Genomic DNA, 21,245 nt, shown 5'->3' on the forward strand with positions numbered 1-21,245 from the left:
GCACACAGACAGCAACCTAGTGGGAGCCAGGGAGCTTTCCGAAGTAGTGTCGGTAAGGAGACGTGGATAATTTTTTTGGCGTAGAAAAGAGTAGTAATCAACGGTAACAACTAGAAGGAGGAGTAGATAGTGATGCATTACCATGCAATGCTACAGACATGCACCGACAGTCCTCTAAAGTCTAGAGTAAATTTAGAACATGGCTGGCTTGGTCTGGATCTACCTAAAGCTAAACAATCTTCTTCGTAGAATAATAGTTCCATGAAGACTTTTTCTTGATTGGTCCTGCAACAAACAAGTCCTTCAACAACATTGATCAATCATTGGATTAGTTACAAATCAGTCCCCAATTTATATATTCATTGACATATCGGTGTTTTTACCTTTAAATCTTATCAATTTAGGAAAAACTTGATGTACAAACAAATTCATGCTTCATCGCTTTTGACGTCATGTTATGTTCAATGATAGAACACTTTGAGAAGAAAGTACTGTAAATAGAACATTTAGCATTTCTTAAACATGCTATTATTAATATCATGATTTATGAAACTATATCTATGAGTGGTAAATAGGAAGAGTTATATAAAAAACAATTTTAATTGAAATGAAAATTTTTATTTCTTCATGTCAGTCATTGTATATCATAATGTATTATTAATCAATCAATGTATTTCGTTATACAAAAATAAAATAAACATCAAATAGACATAATTTATTCTGTCAATGAATAAGAAATTTCATTTTAAGCATTTTTTTCATAGCCATATACTTGCAATATAACACTAAAACACAAGTGATTTTTAGAAACTCAATTTTCCTGCAAGATTTATAACCATTTCTCCTAATTTTAAGACAATGTAATATTGCAAAAAACCTGTAGCAATTATTGATGAATATTACAATAGAAAAAAAACAAAAAAGAACACAAGATTTAACCTGATTTGACAATATATTTATATTCACAGGAACAAAAAGAGCTTTTATTTTTACTATATCAAAATAGAATTACATTATATGTATTTATAGTAAATTCTAAATTGCTCAAAAAATTCTAACAGTTAAAAGAGCATTAATAATTTTTCTCAATATTCATTTACTATATTATTAATATTTTCTGACAACAAAACAAAAACAAGAAATAAATCTCAGAGAGATAAATATTATAGCTCTGCTTTACTAGATACACTCTACCTCGCTTCGATATCCGTCTATGAGCAAACTATAATATATAAACTAACATCTGAACGAATACAGTAAGCAAAAAGACATCAAAGAGAAAGAAGCACAAATGCAATTTTTTTCATAGCCGTATACTTGTAATACAACACTACAATATTATTACACGAGTAAAACTGTGACATCGCTGTATTTACCGAAAACAACTGATCTTCAAGATCCTCTCCCTCTTCTTATTCATGCTACTGGTAAAAGAGAGAGTTTGGATGTCAAGATCAAGATAGAAAAGGATATGAAAGATCTGGTATATATCAGGAGACCAATAGCCATATACTTATAATATATATATAAACTCGATTTTCTTGCAAGTTTGTTTAACCAATTCTCCTAACGATAGTGTGAACTATGACACTAACACATGAGCGAATACGTTAAGCAAAAGAGACATCAAAGAGAAATTAACAAGATTTTAAAGATGATTGGGGACTTGTTTATTAAAAAAACTATGCAAGTGAAGGACGACTGAGTTTATATGTATATTCCCTTAATCATTTGATCTCTCCTCCAGCTAACACCCTGGGCCCTCACTTCTCTCCATAATTAATATCGCCGGACTTGGCATTTCTTAAACAGCAAAATAAAAAATAAAATTCAACTACGGTTCATCTGAGGTGGCTTGATGCACTCAGCCCAACAGAAGGCTATAGGCATCTTTAGCCGACCCCATTTTTAGTTAGAGAAAAATTATAATAAAGGGGTGGGGAAATATACAAGAGAGAGACATCCGGGATCTGTCCTGTGCATGCACTCACTGGAGGCCAGTGAGTCAACCTGATGACTCGAAGATGACAGTGTCTTACTTGTCATCAAGGGTAAAAGATTTTGCAAGTTTTCACTTGCGTTTGGTAGAAGTTTTAGAAAAAGACTAGTTGTTAATACCTAACTCCAAAAGGTGAGCTGGAGGCTTATATATTTTGCAGTCTTGTATATAGTTGTTGAATTATATATATATATATATATATATAATTGCAGGAGTGATTCATGCAAATGACTTCATTGTCTCTTGTAATTGTTGGCTATATTCTATTTTGTTTTCAGAGCCTAATCTTGGACATGTTTCGGGTTTGTCACCATGCTTAAGCGTTGTCTGCCTTGGCCTCGGCCTCCTCGTTAGGAACAGTTTGGAGAGTAATCAAGCGAGGAGGCCGAAACCACATTTACAAGACTTTTCACAATAATTATTAAACTAAATTGGATCGAATGAGGTGATGATCCGAGAAATTCGTAACCTGCAACTTGATCTTTGTTAAGTTTTAAGTTAAATTGAAAGGAAAAAACCTAAGTAAAACTTAGCTTAGTTGAGTTAATTTTTAGTGATGTAATTGATTTAGTCAAACTCGATTAATAAGCTAAGTTAATACTAATGAATTACTTTAAAAAATAAAATAAAATCATATCGTTTTAATAAAATAAATAGTTAAGATTAACCCGATAACTTCCAAGTTTATCCAAAAATTCAAATAATTTTTAAACTAATCTTTAAACTTAATGATGAACTCGTTGATAAGCCAGAGTTTAATTTTTTTAAAACAAAACTTGAGCTCTATTGGTCACGTAGGTGGTCACCCATTTAGGCAACCACTAAGGTTGCCTATTTAGGCAACCTGGCCTCGTGAGTTAGTCAATTACATGGTTGTTAAAACCCACAAAATATGTAGAAATGGAAGCAAAACTCGAAAATCATTAAAATCGCATAAAACCAGGCCACACTCGCATAAAACCGGGTCAACTCGTAAAAAATGTTAAAAACATTATGTTTTCACGAGTTAAATGAAATGTCACGGTCACCGAATGGAAAATTAAAAATAAAACAAATTTTTACTCAAGGTCAGGGCAGTAGGGCACTAATCTATTTTCTTTCCCAATTCCTACCCGAGTCCCCGACCACCCTCCTGAGTCCTGTGATTTCGTCCTTGTCTCAAGGTCACCCCACCTGTGACTTCATCGTCCCTGACTCCCTGTCTCACACTCTCCCTGACTCCAGAGTCTCAGACTTCGTCCAATCATCCCCTCTCTGTCTCACACTCTAAAAATTGATCCGGAGTGTTCTTGGCGAGAAGAAGGTAAGAATTGATTCTCAATCCCAAGCTTTGTTTTTTTCTGTCTAATGGTGGTGATTAGGGACAAAACATGATCTAGGTATGCTGTGAATCTATGTTTATCTTCTGGGTATTCTACAATTAAATGGCTTGCTTCTGGCCTCTGGGTATTTTTTTTGGTTTGATCTGAGTATGCTGTGAAGTGTGAATCTATGCTCTGTTTGATCTTGCTTGCTTTGGTGTTGTAGATTTTATAATTCTGCAATCTGTGTATTTTCACTTTGCCTTGTTGTATCCCTTGTTGATTTACAATTTGTGCTGATTCTTATGGGACTGACAGGTTAAATGGCCAAAATGAAAAGCTTCTTGGCAAGTTTATACAAGAATTTCCAGGTTGGTATCTTTCTTGGTTTCATTTACTTCATTATATTGACTGAATTATGCAGGATTTAATCAACTATGATACTAGTCCTTTTTGCTTAATTACTCACACAAGATTGAATCCAGTTTGTAGTGATTAATTTGATTATCAATGTGGCATAATGTATGCATTATTTCTGATAATAGACATGCGGTATGATTTCAATATCCACTTGATCGCTGGGCTTGATGAATAAATACTGCTAAATATTAGCTATTGCCCTCCCTCTGTGAGTGGCATCCTTACATAAAGATAGGGAAAGAATGTGTTTTGGTTGTCACTAAGTGCATTCATGCCTTAATTCTCAGGAAATCATATGCGAAATGACATTGTGATTGCTACAAAGTTTGCATCATACTCATGGTGTCTGACATCGGGGCTGTTTGTGAAAGCTTGCAAGTAAACATCTCTAACTATTCTGTTTTTTTATCTCATGTAGTGCATGCTTTCTCATTTTTTTCTTCAAAAACTTGAATGTATGTTTCCCTGAAGACACTTAGTTTTATCATGTTCAATATGAACTGAAATGACTTCAAATGGTTTTTGTTTCGCTAAAATAGTTTCCCATAAATAATGTATTGAACTGTAAGATATAACATGCATATTTGTAATTCTTAAACAAATGATTGAACTGCAAGAAACAAATGATTCTTGAATTGTAGGATACATGGCTTCTAAAAAAACTACAAGTGGCAATAGACTTTACGTGGGATGACAATATGGTATAGATGTTGACAAGAATTCAAGAAGAATGTAGTGCAAGTTTTGTCAGAAAATTATTAGTGGAGGCAATATGGTGTGTTAACTTTTAGTTATTGAAATACTATGGACATGTATGAATTTTTATTTGAATTATGTATTTTAAGATGTTTGGATATTTGTATTGTTTATTTTACTTTTATTCAAATTATGTATTTTAATATGTTTGGATATTTGTATTGTTTAAAATATTTTACTTGTGATTTTACGATTTTAGTTAAAATATTTTACTTCCGATTTTACGATTTTTAGTTAAAAAAATTTACTTTTGATTTTATAATTCGAGTTTACGAGTCGAGTTTAAATTTTATGTTCCGTGTCGTATCAAAAAAGCATTTTTGACAACATTGGTCGATTAGCAACCAACTCGCTTTCCTGTCTCTTTTATATTTCTTTCTTCAGCTACGTGACATATATTTTTATGTTTAATTCTATGAATCATCATATAATAATTTAACATGTAACAAATATTTTTGTATGTGTAAGACATGCACTATATTTTATCACTAATAGTTATCCTTTTGCTACGCCTATTACTACTTTACATGAAGGCCAATAAAAATAAATATACTCTGATATATTGGCACGTTAACTTCTTTTACAATCATGTACCAAGAATAAAATTCAAGTTCGCACTAACCAATAAGCTATCTTGGTTGACCAATGATATAATTTCCTCCTCCATGAAGAAATTCTAAGCTAGGTGTATAAGTACATCTTGGTTTCACCAAGTAGAGACCAACTTTAGAAAGAGTTAGATATAAGCTAAATCCAAATACAAGCACATCATACATTTATTTTTATTTTTCTACATATTTTTTTCTTCTCCTTCACAAGTATTAACTTAAACATTAGAGAATTTCTCGTGGATTTTTTCAATCAAGAACTCCTAGTTCACAGGCTCAATTTCATAGCATACCATAAAAAGCCCAAGAAATTTTATGTAAATTTTTTTCATAACTTCACCAATGGCACTGTCTATGAAAACTGAACAAAAATTTAGTTCATTCCCTTTCACCTTTTACTAAAAACTCTTTTCATGATAAGATTCTACTATAAAAAATTCTAAATTAGTGAATTACTGAGTTGCCCTATCAGACTAAACTAGATTTAATATCACTAAGTTTTATAGATATTGCCCTGACAAGTACTCTAAATCTTATAGTAAAAAAAATAATTAAAACAATAACATTGGCAATTATATTTCTTGACCTAGTTGTTTAAAACGTGAGCTACTTACCTTATTCTGTATGGGCATCGTAATTATAGGTCGATAAAGGTTCAAACAAGCCTAAATCTAAGAACATGGACATGGATAGATATATATATATATATATATATATATATATATATATATATATATATATATATATATATATAGTTTGTTTCTTGTTTAAATATACAATTTATTTTTGTGTTTAAAAATATTTTTTTAAAAAATTAATATTATTTATTTATTTATTATATGTTTTTAAATTGTTTTAATATACCAGTATCAAAAATAATTTTTAAAAAATATAAAAAATATTATTTTAAAACCTTCACGTATTTTTAGTTTTTTAAGTAAGATTATACTTGAAGAATCATAAGATTCTCATAAATAAATATTTTTATTTCCGGATTACTGGAGGAAAAAAAAAAAAGGGAAGAATTCTCGTAATATATTTTTTTATTGGGAAAGTTGGGGGATAAAAACATTCTTAAAAAGCCCAATAGGCTAGAGGAAACAAAATAGATTTTACCGATTGCAATTAAAAAAATATATAATTACTTTTTTCTATCAAAAATATTAAGTCAACTAACAAAAAAGAACATGGTTTCACCAAAAAAAAAAAAAAGTAAATCTGAAAAACCTATTATCTAGAACTTAATTTGAGCTAAATTAAAAAAAATATAGATTTGACCGAGTTTTTCTAATAAATTGGTTGATTCAACAAAAACTTTTCAAAATCTAACCGGATCAATGCTAATAAAATATTTTTAAAATAAAATAAAATTATTTTAATAAAAAAATTAATCTCAATTAAGCAGATAACTCACAAGTCAGTAATACAGTAACTTTTTTTTTTCCGAGTCAGTTACCAGTTCGGGTCGGGAAACTATGGTAAAAAGGTACATGTGTACATCACATCTTCTGTTGAACCTTTAAAAGCTATTTATTATGGGAAAAAAAAAACAAAAAAAAACCCCTTCATTGCCCAGAGGCTTGGACCAACGAAACCCGCGGAAAGTTATGGCTAAATTGAATTATATTAAACAATTATAAGGCTTTTGTGGCCCAATATTCTGGCCTAGCTATTCATTAATCTGAACAAAAAGCCTGAGATGAGCCCAACAGAGTCCAGGCCCACGAATGTCTCTCGTCCTCCAGATCCAGCCATTCAGCCCATATTGCTTTATGATTTTTTTTTTTTTTTCATTTCTTTCCTTTTCTCTTAGCAGCAAACGAGGGCAGGGAAAAAAAAGCAAAGGGAAATTATTCATTCATTATTTTTAATCACAAGTAAAGCCATCCAATTCGGCCCACTCTTATGATGGATGCAAAGTTAAGCGGGTGATTGAGATTCTGATAAAAATATTATTTTTTAATTAAAATATTATTTTTTAATTTTTTATAATTTATTTTTAATATTCACATATTAAAATAATTTAAAAATATATAAAAAAATTAAATAATTTTTTTAATCTTAATTAATCTCTATTTGAACCGCATTCCTAAATAAAAACTAAATTGATATTAATTAAATTATTAAATTTAATTTTTATAATTTTTTTTAAGTATGACATTGAAATTTAATAATTTAACTAATATTAGTTAACATATGGTTTAATAGGTTATTTAATTAATTTTTTAAATTGAATTAAATGTATGTTTAATACTGTAGTAGTTTTTATGGTTATAATTTAAAAAATTAAATTAAATTTTTTTTTAAATCCAAGTTTTTACCATAATTCCAAAATTAAACAACTTTTAAAGTTGTGATGAGAGTAAAAACATTTCCAATTGTAAAGATAAATAAAATTTAAGTTTAATAAGTATTAACAAATATTTATTAAAAAATAAAAATAAAAATTCATTTTTTTTAATTTTAATTCTAATATTTCGTGTTAATAAGTGCAAATCCGTTTTTTTAACTAGCAAATACCTTTTTTTTTTTTTTTCAAAATGGCAACGCCCAAAGACCCAATAATCATGGAATTTAACTGAATCAACAAAACGATGTCGTTGCTACTTTCTCCTCGGAAATAACACTTCCCTTAACCCCTACAAGAACTGCTAAACCACAGAAGCTCACAAAAAATCACAGGAACTTCCACTGCAAAAGAAGCTTCAATGGCATCCTTGTTAGTCTCCATCAGTTTCCCTATGCCTCTCTCCGCCCCTAAATTCTCATTCAAGGTAAAAAAATCATTCATACCCATCTTCTTGTAAGCAACAATTGTTATATTTAACTTATCCTTCTTGAATTTCTTTGTCATTTTATTTCATTGAGTGATCCAAGAATTGAAATTTCTTAATTGAAAGGCTCTTTATTTGAGCACTGTGAATTCTTGTTGCTATTCTTATGAAGTCGAGTAAATAATTTGGTGGGTTTTGTTTTTTAAAAGAGTGTTTTTTTTCATAAAGGAATGAACTTTATGGAGTAAAGTAGTGCTAGAGATGGTATAGTGAGGTTGGGATGTTTATAAATTTCTGGGGTAAGAGTTGTTTTATAGTTTGATTCAGTTGGTGTTTTGGATGTGATTTAGGAAAATTATGGGTTGTCATCTTGTAGGATTAGGAGTTTGGTCGTCCTTTTGTTTCCTTTAAAGGGTTCAGTGTATGATATGGATATGTTGTCTGAAAGTGTAGAGAGACTGTTTTTTCGGCAAAAAAATTGATGGTTCTTTTGAAGGATACTATGAATGCGTATTGTGTGAGAAGAGATGAGTTATTGTAGATTAATATTCCCATCAAATTCTTGGAATAGAATGTTGCTAACCATTGGATACAAGTATTAGTTAGTTGTTAAATGAGAAAACAGCATTGAAAGTGAACAATGTGATCATATTTCCTTTGAGCTACATTATGATAGGGAGAGATCTTGTAGAATAGTCCATATACAGACAAGTACTTGATGGTTCATTGCTGCACGAAAGTGTAGAGGAGATAAATGTTTTCACTTTAGAAGTCAATTAAAAGATTTGAGATTGAACAACTTTTGGCATAGAATTGTGTAAAATTGTAGTTTTGTTATAGAAGCTGACTGGTGGATTAATCACAGTCTGTGTTTTTAAATTGTTTCCACCTGTTGGCCAGCATGAAAATAAATTTTCAATTCTCTTGTTGAAAACTAATAATGAGTTCCTCTTACAGTTCTGGGGTAAATGACTATTTTACTTCTCATCTTTATGATAAGATCATATCAAATGTAAGAAACTAGACATGAAATTTGAAGTTCATGACTATTTTACTTCTCATCTTTTTGATAAAGATCATATCAAATGTAAGAAACTAGACATGAAATTTGAAGTTCACTTTTGTTTTAAAGTTTGGTTTGAACCAATAGTCAACATCATAGGTTAATTCATAGAAATGCTGACTTTTTGTATATATCTGGTTGCATGTTCAAGACTGTAACTGCTTGCAAAAATGAGCCTATGTCAATGTAGAGTTGCTGTTTCATGGTGATTTAGATTCTTCCTGCCAACCACTAGTAATGGTTTATGCATAAAATCCATCACTTACCACATCATGAGTTGGTAACCTTTCCCCAACTATTATTATTTTGTATTATCACGTTGTGCTCCCCAAGTTCTTGACTTGAGTTAATAAGTTCGTGTTTTGATTTGGGACTGTTTTGTGACTGGTTTCTCAGGAATTACAACTAAGGAAATCAGCTGTTACTAGACTTTCAGGCCAAGCAACATCTGGGACAGGTATCTTAATTTCACACCACCTACCAAAAAAGAGTTGAAGCAAGATGATTTATCATATTCAGTTGATAGTTTTTACCATTTTTGCCTGTGATGGGAACATAAGCGTGTGAAAATAAGTAACTGTTATAGCATAACATGTTGAGTTGAATTAGAAGTGCACCATGGATTGTGGGTTTGTAAGAGTTAAACCATGTAATGAAAACTTCTATTTAAAGTAAAAAAAGAAAAGGAAAGGAAAAGGGAGAAGTTCACTGGTAATGCTAACAGATAATGCATAAGAAATGTGAAGACCTGCCTTCTACTTGCTCTCTTATATGACTTCAAATTTTGTTTGCAGCAACGAACCTTTTGGTCCCTTGCAACGCAACTGGAGAGATACTTTCTGTGAATCAGAGCTGCGGTGGATGTCTAGCAACTCCCACCAACCATTTTTACCGACTTGTTTCTAGTTGTATGCATGTAAGTTCTTGTACTCACAAAATAATAACTGGTTATTGGGTGGGGCCAGATATAGATGATGGTTGGGGATTTGTAGAAGGTTTCGTTAATCAAATTACTTGATTTTATTTTATCATGAATGATATGACTGGCTCATTTCATTTTTCTTGTACTGTAGACTGATGTTGAAGTGAATATCAGAAATATCAGAGAATGATGAATTTCTTTTTATAATTGGACCAAAGTAAAATAATAATGAAATCTTTAGTTTTCCTTGATAAACATTTTTTATCATATATATGAGCTCCTCTGAAATGTTAGGATGATTTCTTGGAAGGAGCCATGGACTTCTAGAGAAAGAACAAAGCTTGCTTACACACCTACCATGATATTATGTTTTATGCTCTTGGTAGAGTCGATGGTGGAGGGTTTTAACGAAATTCATTTTGAAGTGATTATAGCTATTTGTTTCAGTCAGAGCTACATTATAACAGCTTCATTTTCTTAGCACTTATATTGCAGAAGTGTTGGCATGTCATGCTGTGCATGGAATAATTTATGTTTATGCATACCCATTGTCATTGCTGAATGGCATTGGTGCATTTTGGCTTGCATCAAATTAGTTCCTGGTACCATTGAGGATCGATTAAGTTGAGGACTTTTTTTCAAACTTGAAAGACCAATGCAGCTCTTGAATTTTTGTGTCTTAGGGCTCGTAACAATTTGCTGCGCTTGCTTATGGCAAGCTGCTGCATTGCAAATGGACAACCCATGATTCTATTACCATCTATCCTGTAAAATTGGTGCACAAAACGTGGTCCAATGCTTGTTCTGTTTAGTTTAATTCGGATCCTATGTTGCCGAGTGCTTTAATTTCTAGTGAGCAATTAATGCAAGCAACCAGATTATGAAACCCAATGCCGAGACTCATGGTCAAAGCCCGTGGAAGCAGCTTTAGTTGAAATCATTCTTTCAAGAATGCCATAATTAGTTGCCTAATATTGCATTGACATAGTTGGTCCTAGAGTCCCGAGGTTATCAGATAATTCATTCTATCAAGAAAACCCTTAACGGTGTTATTTGCATTGGTATAGTTGGTACTTGGAACGTTTTCAATTAGTTTCGGCTTTTGTCTCGCACATTGTCTCATATCATGTATGATTTCTCTCATTTTGTTGGGAAACAATTTTAAGTGGGTCTTTGCATTCCTCTCTCCCTTTTCTATTAAGCACAACTAAGATTCCATCTTTTGTCAAGACAGATGATAGTTGAGAAGTGGTCCCAAAGAGCTCAGTCTCTTGGTGGTATGTTGAAGCTTGAAACCTAACTCAATTTCAATTCTAACATTAATTTATCAGGGTTCTATCATCATCTTTTTACGGGAAGATTACCAATCCATTTGCTGATATAGTTAAAGATAAGCATGCTTCGGATTTTGATTGGATTTTCTCGACAAAACATGCTATGTAAAGCCTCAATAGTAGTGGTCCCGATTCTAGGGTTATGCAAACTCTGAATCTAGTACTCAAGTAATCTTTTTTAGCCCTAATTAGTTGACTAATTAATTATGCATCTGGTAACCTCACTTGCTTTCGAGAGGGAAGAATCAGAACAACGAAGGTTCAGCTACGTACATCCAGGCCATTTAGATTTTTTGTTTAGCTCTAGCATTTTCAGGTCATGTATTTGCTGGTTGGACTTGCTTGAATGGTCACGGAGAGCCCCGGGGGGCATGCAAGAGTGCTCAAATTAAGAACCATGTGGTGTACGTTTGACTCCTATTGCTGGGGAACCCTTGAAATGCACGTAGTCTCCACGTAACCAATTACTGATGAATGAATTTGCCTCATAGGTTGGCATGCTTCATTAGCATGATTTAACATCAGGATTTACATTAATATGTGAACAAATAATGAACATTACTGGTTTTAGCAAGCTGCTGTTGCTGTCTTTTGGTCTGGTTCAGAGACCATTCTTGAGTTTTTGGATGGCTTCGTCAGTTATCAAGTCTTTCCTCTCTAAGAACCTTCAGTTCCTTTGTTCAATTCAATTTGAGTTATCAAAATAACAAAGTTATTGTCTATGTTTTATAGTGATTGATCAGAAAATTCACAAGTTCTGAGCAGGAGCAGTACTGTTCGTCATCCGTATAAGAGTGTGAGCGTGCGTGTGCGAGAGAGAGAGAGAGATAAGAGAAACGTCTGAACTGTAAAGATGAAAAGAAGAAACAAAATCATTTTGATTAATGGTAAAGGGTTGAGAAGAAAATTTAGATTCCAATATATTCACACTGAAACTAAAGATTTTCCAGCAATCTGATTTCTGAAATCTATGAACAGGAAACTAGACGGTTCTTACTCAAAAGCAACAAGAAAAAGGTTCTATTATAGCTTGAGCATTGCTTACAGTACAAATTTCAAAAATCTTTCTTGTGAAGCTCGTATTTCTCAAAGTTATGAACAAGAAGCTAACTTGTCATATTTGTACACTAATCACAGGCCTCAAGCTAGAAATTATGAGAAAATGTCAGACACCAAAAACTTTGCTACTTAAGTGAAGTATGCAATTCGAAGCATAGCTAAAATTCAGATTGCCCCCCTTCACTGTAGAGGAGAAGTTAAGAGATAAGACGAAGAAACCCTAAGCTCAGGAGAAATATATATTAAATATTACCTCAGATTATACAGATTTGTCAAAGCTTTTTTAAGTCAAAAACTTTCAAATATCAAACCTTGTCAAGAGATCTAAATCTTTATCAAGCAGGTAAATCTCCAAAATTTGTCTTTTTTGTACATCACGGTCTTCATGTTCTTCTTCTTCTCGATCTTCTTCTTCATTACTTCATCATAAAGAGTGGACATCATTTCTCAGGAAGGATTTCTGAAAGAGCTGCTGTTGCCCTTCTCAAGAACCCTAAATTCTACTCCGTTATTAGGAGCTTCAATTGGTTGCTTTGGCTGCTTACTTTCATGGTTGGATTCTTCACCTTGGTCAGTGCCAGAAGCTTTATGTTGGTTAGTGGATCTCTCTCTTTCAGCCTCTCTATATTTATGCAAGTACCTTACCATAGCCTCTGCATGGTCATCAAACCCTAGAGAAATGAGAGCCCAGCAAATGTCATCTCCGTTCACTGTCTTGCGGTTCTCTTTCTGACACTTATCAGATGCCTCACCAGTTACAAAACTTATAAATTCTGTCGCACATTCTTGCATGGTTTGCTTTGCTTCTTTGGAAATCTTGGCAGTTGGTGGCAGGATTTTCTTCATCATCCGACCCACATTGGCAATAGGCAACAATCTATCTTGCTCATCATCCATTTCTTCTTAATAAGAAATTGTTCTTTGCTTTGCAAACTCTCTTGATAATAGTTGTATAAATATATGTGTGTATGTGTATGTGTCTCCATAGTATGTGCATGATGCACATTGATCACTAACATGTGATATAACATATCAAAATATATAACAAATTATTGAATTATATATAAAAAAATCATGTTACGGATCATTTGACCAAACAAGAAGTTTTTAAAAAGTTAATTTAGTTGTCTGGTAACGCTATATTTACTTTAATTTATTCATGATTTTTTATAATTGATTTTGATTGTGTGTTTAGTTTTGTCAATAAGTTATTTTGTAGTCTATTAATTGTTAAGTCATGTTCTTAATGGTTATATGAATTGATTAATATATCTCTTGATATTATAAACAAACAAATTGAATTAATGATTGTCACTAATACAAAAGACAATATTAAATAAAAAAGATAAAAAAAAAGATTCTTAAAGTAACTAATACCAAGGACTGTGATTTTTTAAATTTATTTTTAAATTAAAAGACGACTCAAGATTCTCGATATTATATGTATAAATATTCAGTGTCACATAACATACTGAGATATAATATTAATGTTATATTTTGATGTGGTTAAAATAATCATTCATTTATAATTATTGAGATTTTATATTGAAATTTGAAATCTATTCTTTGTTATTATAAAATATAAAAATCAAAATAGGTTACTTCATCAATCGAATTCGAAGAAAATGTAATGATGTGTTATTAATTCAAATTGCATAACCTAATACTAATTTGATTGAAAACCTAATACTAATTTGATTGAAAAGGAAGAAAAGAAATTAGAACACAATAAAAAGAAACAAAAAACAACGTTGAGCTCTTGGTGAGTTTAATATTATGATAAATTTTGTGATTATTATTTTAAAAAATATAAATTATATTTTTTTTCGTAATCAAGATTTTAAGGAAAATTTTTTAATAGAACTTATATAAAACTGTGATATATATATATTAATCATGTAAACACCTTCAAAATTATAATTAAAACAAAATATAATTTTAATCACATCTTATTACACTACAAGAAAAAACTTCTTCGTCAGCTAAAGATGAGGATTAGTTTGGTCAACCTAAATATTAATAATCCTAGTAACTTTGCTGGTTCCCCAGCTGCAAAGCTGATTAGTACTGGTCTCCCATACAGCACCAGCTTTTTTTAAAATATCCATATAATCTGCAGCCCTTTCTCTGCTTGCAGTGTATTAGGACTGTTCATATAATACAATTTTCTACAAATTCAAATGAGTGGACTCCGTTTGTGCACGTTTGCATGTTTTGGGAATAACCTAAGCAATACCTAAAAAGAACTGATTTTAAGCACTAGCTTGCAAGTGCTGGCGTCTGATTTACCTCAAGCTTAGGCTAGTTTTTAGGTTTCTCTCTATATGGCATCAGAGCATTTGCATCATGAGTATAATTAAACAGTTTGGTTGGTCATACTGCTAGTGGGAACTCAAAAGCTTTAGTTATTGATTATAGCAAGAGGCAAGATCAGTTAATTTAATTCCTTGTAGCTAGTGAACTGAAATTAGGTTTCCAAAGGGATTGTTTAGTGATCAAAATTGATTTTTTTGGAGTTTGATGATCATGATCAGTGCCAGATCTTGAAATGGGCGTTTTTTTTATAATGGATAGTAGCGATTTTTTATGCCTGTAAACAGTTCAATGATGCACATTCTCTTTTCTTAGTGGCTATTTTGTGCAATGCTTAGTTGAATTTTGTCAGTAAATAGTTTTTTTAGGCATAATATTCTATGAATCGAATCAAGCTCATTTCTTCTTAGGCATATTCTCGTTTCTTATATTAGGTATAATCGTACTATAAATGATAAACTATGCAACAGAGGTTGCACTTAGTATTATTAACTTTTGAACGTGCTGGTCTAATCTATGATTAGGAGCAATATTGGTGGGGCTAGTACTAATCTAGATAATAATAAAAAAAATTATTTTCAAATTATTTAAAAAATAGATTTATTCTATGTATTTATCTTTTTTTTTCTACTAAACACGTTTTCGTCTCTTCTGTATTGTCAAGACACTAACCAAAATTTTAAAACTTAGTTTCTTTCATATTCTTGTAATCTGATTTGATTATCATCCATGATTAGCACTAATTAATGCCTTATTGCAAAGTATTAACATTGGGGTCAGCCATTGATATTAGTCTGAATTCAACGAACTCATGATTGTTAAAATATGTTAGCTTTACACTTTAATCATTATTTCTGCGAACTTTAAACAATCTTCATGTATAGATCTTCGAAAATATCTCTTGTTGTATAGATCAGAACATCTCATTTATACTTTCTACAAGTATATATATAAGCTTAAAATGTCTTCCATATTCTATCTACACCTACATTGCTGAGATTTGCTTTATGCATCATTATTTCAGGTTTTAATCAAAAGGGTTGGCTGAAAAAAAGAAAATTTTCATGATTATAATGGATGACGACTAGCTTAAAAAGGGACAAAATGAGACCAACTTAATTTATGTGTGAAAGATAACATGGGAATAAATGCCTTAATTGTTAAAGAAAAAAGAATATATAGCCTGCAGGACCACACACAGTCTCCATGACTTTTGTATATTCTGTTCAACCTATCGCCAAATGACTATTTGAATCACTTATCGAAGTTGATAAATTGAAAACTTGCTGAATAGTCAACCTACATACTACCGGAGAATTCGGAAAAAGTAACGGAATATAACGAGTTAGTTTTTAACGGTAGTATTTATCGCCGTGTAAAATATCGATGAAAACTTTTTTATACACCGACAAAATATTCTGTCGGTATATATTTTATAATTTTCTAGTTAGATAGCTAGTAACCTCTTGATACTCACTATTTGAGGTTTTGTTTGGCCTGACTCAAGTTTGTGACTTGAAACAACATTTTTGATAGAGTTTGGAGATACTTCTTCAAAAACTCATTTAGGGTTTATAACGTTTTTAGGGTTTCTAGCAAGGGACCGAAGAAATAGATAAACAAGTGGCTACACGCACTAAATCCATACAATGAAGTAATGATCCGTAAACCCTAGCAAGATATTTGGAAGTCATTTCTTTATACAAGGACTTGGAATACTTCTTGTGTTGGCCATATATATAAATAACTTTGTTGAGATTCCTTTCTTTTTGGTACCTTAATTACTCAAATGGGCATCTCATGTGGTCTTCTTGCTCTCGTTCCTTTTCTTTACTTTTGGGTCTAAGCCATAGTACCAACTTGAAATATCTTTTTTTATAGTTTAAAGAATGACTTTTGTGCATTGAATAAAAAAATCGCTGCCTTCTTGGGGAATCAGGATCCTTTCACCCTCTCCTTTCAAGAGAAAAAAAACAATCCTTTCAACCCTAATCTCTTGTAAAAGTTTGGGAAATTAATTAAATGCATAGTGCGTAGGAATAACCAATATTTTTTATAATAATTGGATAGGAATAACCCCTTTTTTTTATTTGTTAAAGTTCTTCCTATCATAAGTGCATGCATGAAGGTAGTAAGTTGTTGAAGACAGCATTATTCTTTCTGCCCAACTAGGCCTTTCTTTTGTCAATTAAAGTTGGTACTCTTGAGTTAACTAGCTTGTATATCATGATTATATCCATTTCTCCAGCTACTTCGATCAAAAACAATGTACCCACATCAAATTTAAAGTTTGTAAGATTGAAATTCGTGTGCTTGGCTGGCTAGGTAACCTGTTCATGTTCTATATATTCAACGTACCAGCACATAAGAATTTCCCCATGCATCTTCAATTAATCAAATTAAACACCACCACGTACGGTTAATTTGCGAGGAATTGAAAAGACATAACTTGAGTAACGCATGATTGCCGTCTCATAATAGAAGAGAATGAGATAGAAAAAAACATGTTTTTCACCTCGGCCGCGGCAGGGAGGAACGAATTTCAGCATGTCGAAAGCATCACTCTTTGCCAAATTATCTTTTATCGACAAGTTAAACTTAAACTTAAATTGTTATTCTTCCTGGCATTGATTAAAACTTTTTGAATGAATGGAGAATATGTTGTCACTGATAGGAAATTGGAAGCCATGTTGGGTTTGGTATGATATTTTATGCAGTCAAATGCAAGCAACACCATATATATTTGTGATTAGAGGTGGAAGTTTAACTTTGTTTTTGTCTAGTTGAGGTGAATTAATATTGAGCTTAGGTGAATTTTTTTTTTCTTTTGCTAAAATTTAATATGGTTTGTATGTTTTGGATCGTTTTGATGTGCTAATGTCAAAAATAATTTTTAAAAAATGAAAAAACATCATTAGCATGTATTTTGGCACGAAAAGTTATTTGAAAAGCACCCGCAACCACACTGTCAAACACGCTCTTAACCTTGCTAAGACAAGTTCGTGTTTGATTTATAGTGTATGTTGTTTTTCAAAATATTTTTACTTGAAAATATATTAAATTATATATATATATATATATATATATATATATATATTTAACATCAACATATCAAAACGATAAAATATTAAAAAAATTATTAATTTAATTTTTTAAAAAATATTCAAAAATCTAGAAAAATACGGTGTATCGCACTCCTAAACAAACAATGATTAAGTTATAAGCTTAACCTTGTTTAGTTGATGGAATCTTCACAATTATCCTCTCTAAGATAATGATTACACAAATTATATTTTTTAAATTCAAATTCAAGCCATGGCCACAAAAGCATAGTTACTAGTTAGGGTGACTAATACACGAAATAAAAAAAAGATTCAAGCGGGCATAGCTTAATGGTTGTATATCTAATAGTTTCTTTTAACTATAATTTATTTGATTATTATGTAATAGTAGAGGGTTATCTTATCCCCATCGTCCAGCTTAAGGTCTGAAAAAAAAGAAGAAGGAAAAGAGCAGCAATGTTTGGACCTCGGCTCATTTCAGATTGTTGAAGGGCTCTAATATTCAAGCTAGTTTTTGGACTCAAGACAAGCCATTGTAGAATTGTTAGTGTTCAAGAAAGAGCATCTAAGCCTAAAGTTTGTGAAGAATGCATCAGCCCATTATGGTTAAATGCTGGGCAAGCTTAGTAAGCATCTTCAAGCTCGTTTTTTTTTCTTTTCTTTTCTTAGCATAGTTATTATTTATTAGATTGCTTGTTTTGGTTTGAGCAATTCTATATGTAGTTTTTATGATGCAATCGAGGCGAAGGTCAATAAGATTTGTTACAAATATGTGTAAATAAAAGGTGCTGAACACTAAAATGTACAAGAAATCCCAAAAAAATCAAAGTAAATAAGAACAAAACATACCCCAGATAAGAATCTGCAAAGACAAGATTGAACACAGAGCTGAACCTCTCCTCCTTCCGCAGCTTTCCTAAAATCCACAGATATTCAAACTCTCTTCCCCTCACTAGAAACGCCTTTTCTCTCCCTAGAATTCGATGAGCATCTCCGAGCTGTGCTTGAAGTACTGTAACTAAAGGAGCTTTAGAGCTGGAAAATCGTAAACCTTAAGCATATACAGCACTTCACAGCCAAAATTGCGAGTTAATCACTAGAGGCTACTATAGAAATGCAGGAGTCTCGTTATGAACATGAAAATCCAGGGAAGATCAATGGAAATATATATATGATTTTATTTGTTCTAGTTGAACATGATTTATAGTCTATAGATTAATTAATATTCATTTATATTTATTTATAGACGGTCCAAAAACGACTAGTATTGAAGCGTTGACTATGATATTTTAATTTTCCATGAACATGGTCAGCTCCCTTTGCGGCAACTTGCTGGCCGTTAATATTGTTTTTTTTTTTTTTCCTCTGCCAACGAAAAGTAAATGTGGGGATATGGCAATTTGGCCCCACTTTGAGAATATCCACCTCGTTCATCCAATATATATATATATATTACCTTAATTGGATAAATTCTATTGGACAACGAATTCAAGATTTGAATATAAAAGATTTAAGCAGAAAAACATATTTTATTGGCTATAAAACTATTTATTTTTTATAATTATAATGTGATTAGCATTACGATTAAATAATATCTAATTAACCTGGCACAAGGTTTTGGAGCCAACAGAATCATGCCATGTCCTGCAGTGAATGGCTGCCGAAGAAACTTGTTCGAGTAATACTCTTTATTAGTAGCTTTTTAATTAATTAATTAAAGTGCTATCTATAGATTGTGCATAATGAGGCAAATCTTATATTCTTTTGAAAGGAAATATTTTTTTAAATATTTTATACGTTAATCAAAACTAATTATTATTAAAATAATTCTAATATATATATATATATATATTAAGAAAATAAATTCTTTTAAATATGTTCAAATTTTAAAACATGAAAAATAAATGTTTTCCTTGGCCCCATTTAGCTCTTGAATTAATTAATAAAGCTTGATGAAATTAAAGGAATTATCTAAAGACTATTCTTTAATATTCGCCTAAGAAATTTTTGTTTTAGAACTCTTAAAATATATATAGATCTTGCTTTGCTATCTCCCCTTCAAAACACTTTTAATGTCCCATAAAAAAATAAAACAAATAAAATAGTAAAATGGAGAATTAGGGTTTCAATATGAAATTTGCTTCTTAGAGTGGTTTGTGTGATTGATATTGTTGTGCATAATAATTTTTAAAAATATATTAAAATAATTTTTACACCATCATATTAAGATCATCCAAAAATACTAAAAAAATCATTAATTTAATATTTTGAAGTAAAAAAAATTTGAAAAACAAATTATAAAGTATAAACAAAACTTTTTTTTTTCAAGACACCATCCATATAATTCATCATGCATTACTTTCTAATTACCTTAGTAGCATTTATACCTAATTTTCTACTATAAAAATCAACTATTAACTTAATCAAAAACTAATTTCTCAAAAAAGAAAATCAATAGCAAGACAAGTATATACCTCGATCGTCTTCCTAGTCTAACCTATAAATTTATAGAGTCAATTCACGTGCGTGTGGTCTCCACTCTGTATATTTCCTTTTCCTTTTTCCGAACCACGTTGGCTAGGTTTAGTCATCAAAAACTGCATCAAAATTCTTCTTCGTCTTCTTCTTCTTCTTAAAATTTGCCCTTGCATTTGGATGAAAGTTTCAAAATCAAACAGCCAAGCAGCCAGCAACATGTGCATCAATCTAATTATTAATGGCTATTAGATTGAGCTCGTATAAACCCCATGGATCTATCTTAATATATACGGGGTGGATGCCATACATTTCTTCTTCTTGTTTTTTTTTTTTTTTTTTTTTTTTATAGAGTAGAGGTTCGAATTCGTGAATTTTTAAAAGGAGGAGAAATTGCTGTACTTCAACTAAAATAATTAATATATATATCAACTAGCTTTTTTGTTAAGAAAAAACTCGAATAATGAATGTTTTTTTTCCAAACATTAATAATGTTTTTTTGTTTTGTCAAATGTTTCTCTGAATACACCAAGCCAGCATAAGGCGAATGCGTCATTAAAATAGTATAAAAAGTGAATTTAATCTTAGTCAACGTACAAACCGATATGAAATTACCCTTTATTATAGCTAGAAAAATAAAAAATAAAAAAAGGTTTCAAAATATCGGTGTTAAAAAGACTTAAAATCCCATGGAAGAAGTAATTATCTAAATATCCATAGCCCATATCACTTAAAAAATATATGCATAGTATATCTTTGATAAATTAATACTCAATGAATTAATAACATTGATTAAATAATATTTTTGTTCGGTCCTAATTTAAATTTAAAATTTAAATCATATCTTAATTAAATAATGACATGAATAGAAGCATGACACAAGCTCATATTTTATTGTGTCTTTAAATTGCAAAAAGGTTAATTTCTCTATAATTAGTTATGACATATATAAATGGTCTGTTTTTTTAACTAAATTTAAAGGTAATTAACTAGAATTAAAAGTTATATTTATAAGACTTTGCACGGTGAATTTAGCTTGGGCAGTCAACTTGCTCATCCATTGATTCAAGGCTTGAACCATGTAGAATTACATTTAAAGATTAAAAAAAAAACAATGTTATTTTAAAGTTTTTTTTAAAAATTAAAATTAATTTGGATT

General features: G+C 31.0%; 2 protein-coding genes across 2 annotated transcripts; one reads left to right on the forward strand and one right to left on the reverse strand.

Moving 5' to 3' along the window:
* Positions 1 to 7,678: 7,678 nt before the first annotated feature.
* LOC133695375 (uncharacterized) lies at positions 7,679 to 10,050 on the forward strand. The gene is made up of 3 exons (XM_062117336.1): positions 7,679 to 7,858; positions 9,318 to 9,378; positions 9,716 to 10,050. The coding sequence occupies exons 1-3, from the start codon at positions 7,793 to 7,795 to the stop codon at positions 9,937 to 9,939; spliced, it is 351 nt and encodes a 116-aa protein (XP_061973320.1). The 5' UTR covers positions 7,679 to 7,792; the 3' UTR covers positions 9,940 to 10,050.
* Positions 10,051 to 12,441: 2,391 nt separating this feature from the next.
* On the reverse strand, positions 12,442 to 13,601 carry LOC133693287 (nuclear transcription factor Y subunit B-4-like). The gene has a single exon (XM_062114473.1). The coding sequence runs from the start codon at positions 13,131 to 13,133 to the stop codon at positions 12,684 to 12,686; it is 450 nt and encodes a 149-aa protein (XP_061970457.1). The 5' UTR covers positions 13,134 to 13,601; the 3' UTR covers positions 12,442 to 12,683.
* Between the last annotated feature and the right edge of the window lie 7,644 nt (positions 13,602 to 21,245).

This window comes from Populus nigra, chromosome 5 (assembly GCF_951802175.1).
Source record: "Populus nigra chromosome 5, ddPopNigr1.1, whole genome shotgun sequence".
NCBI classification, from domain to species: domain Eukaryota; kingdom Viridiplantae; phylum Streptophyta; class Magnoliopsida; order Malpighiales; family Salicaceae; genus Populus; species Populus nigra.

Coding starts and splice junctions, on each gene's coding strand:
- LOC133695375 (XM_062117336.1), top strand. CDS start 7,793: ATGGCATCCTTGTTAGTCTCCATCAGTTTCCCTATGCCTCTCTCCGCC. Junction 7,859..9,317: donor CCCCTAAATTCTCATTCAAG/GTAAAAAAATCA, acceptor CTGGTTTCTCAG/GAATTACAACTAAGGAAATC. Junction 9,379..9,715: donor CCAAGCAACATCTGGGACAG/GTATCTTAATTT, acceptor TTTTGTTTGCAG/CAACGAACCTTTTGGTCCCT.
- LOC133693287 (XM_062114473.1), bottom strand. CDS start 13,133: ATGGATGATGAGCAAGATAGATTGTTGCCTATTGCCAATGTGGGTCGG.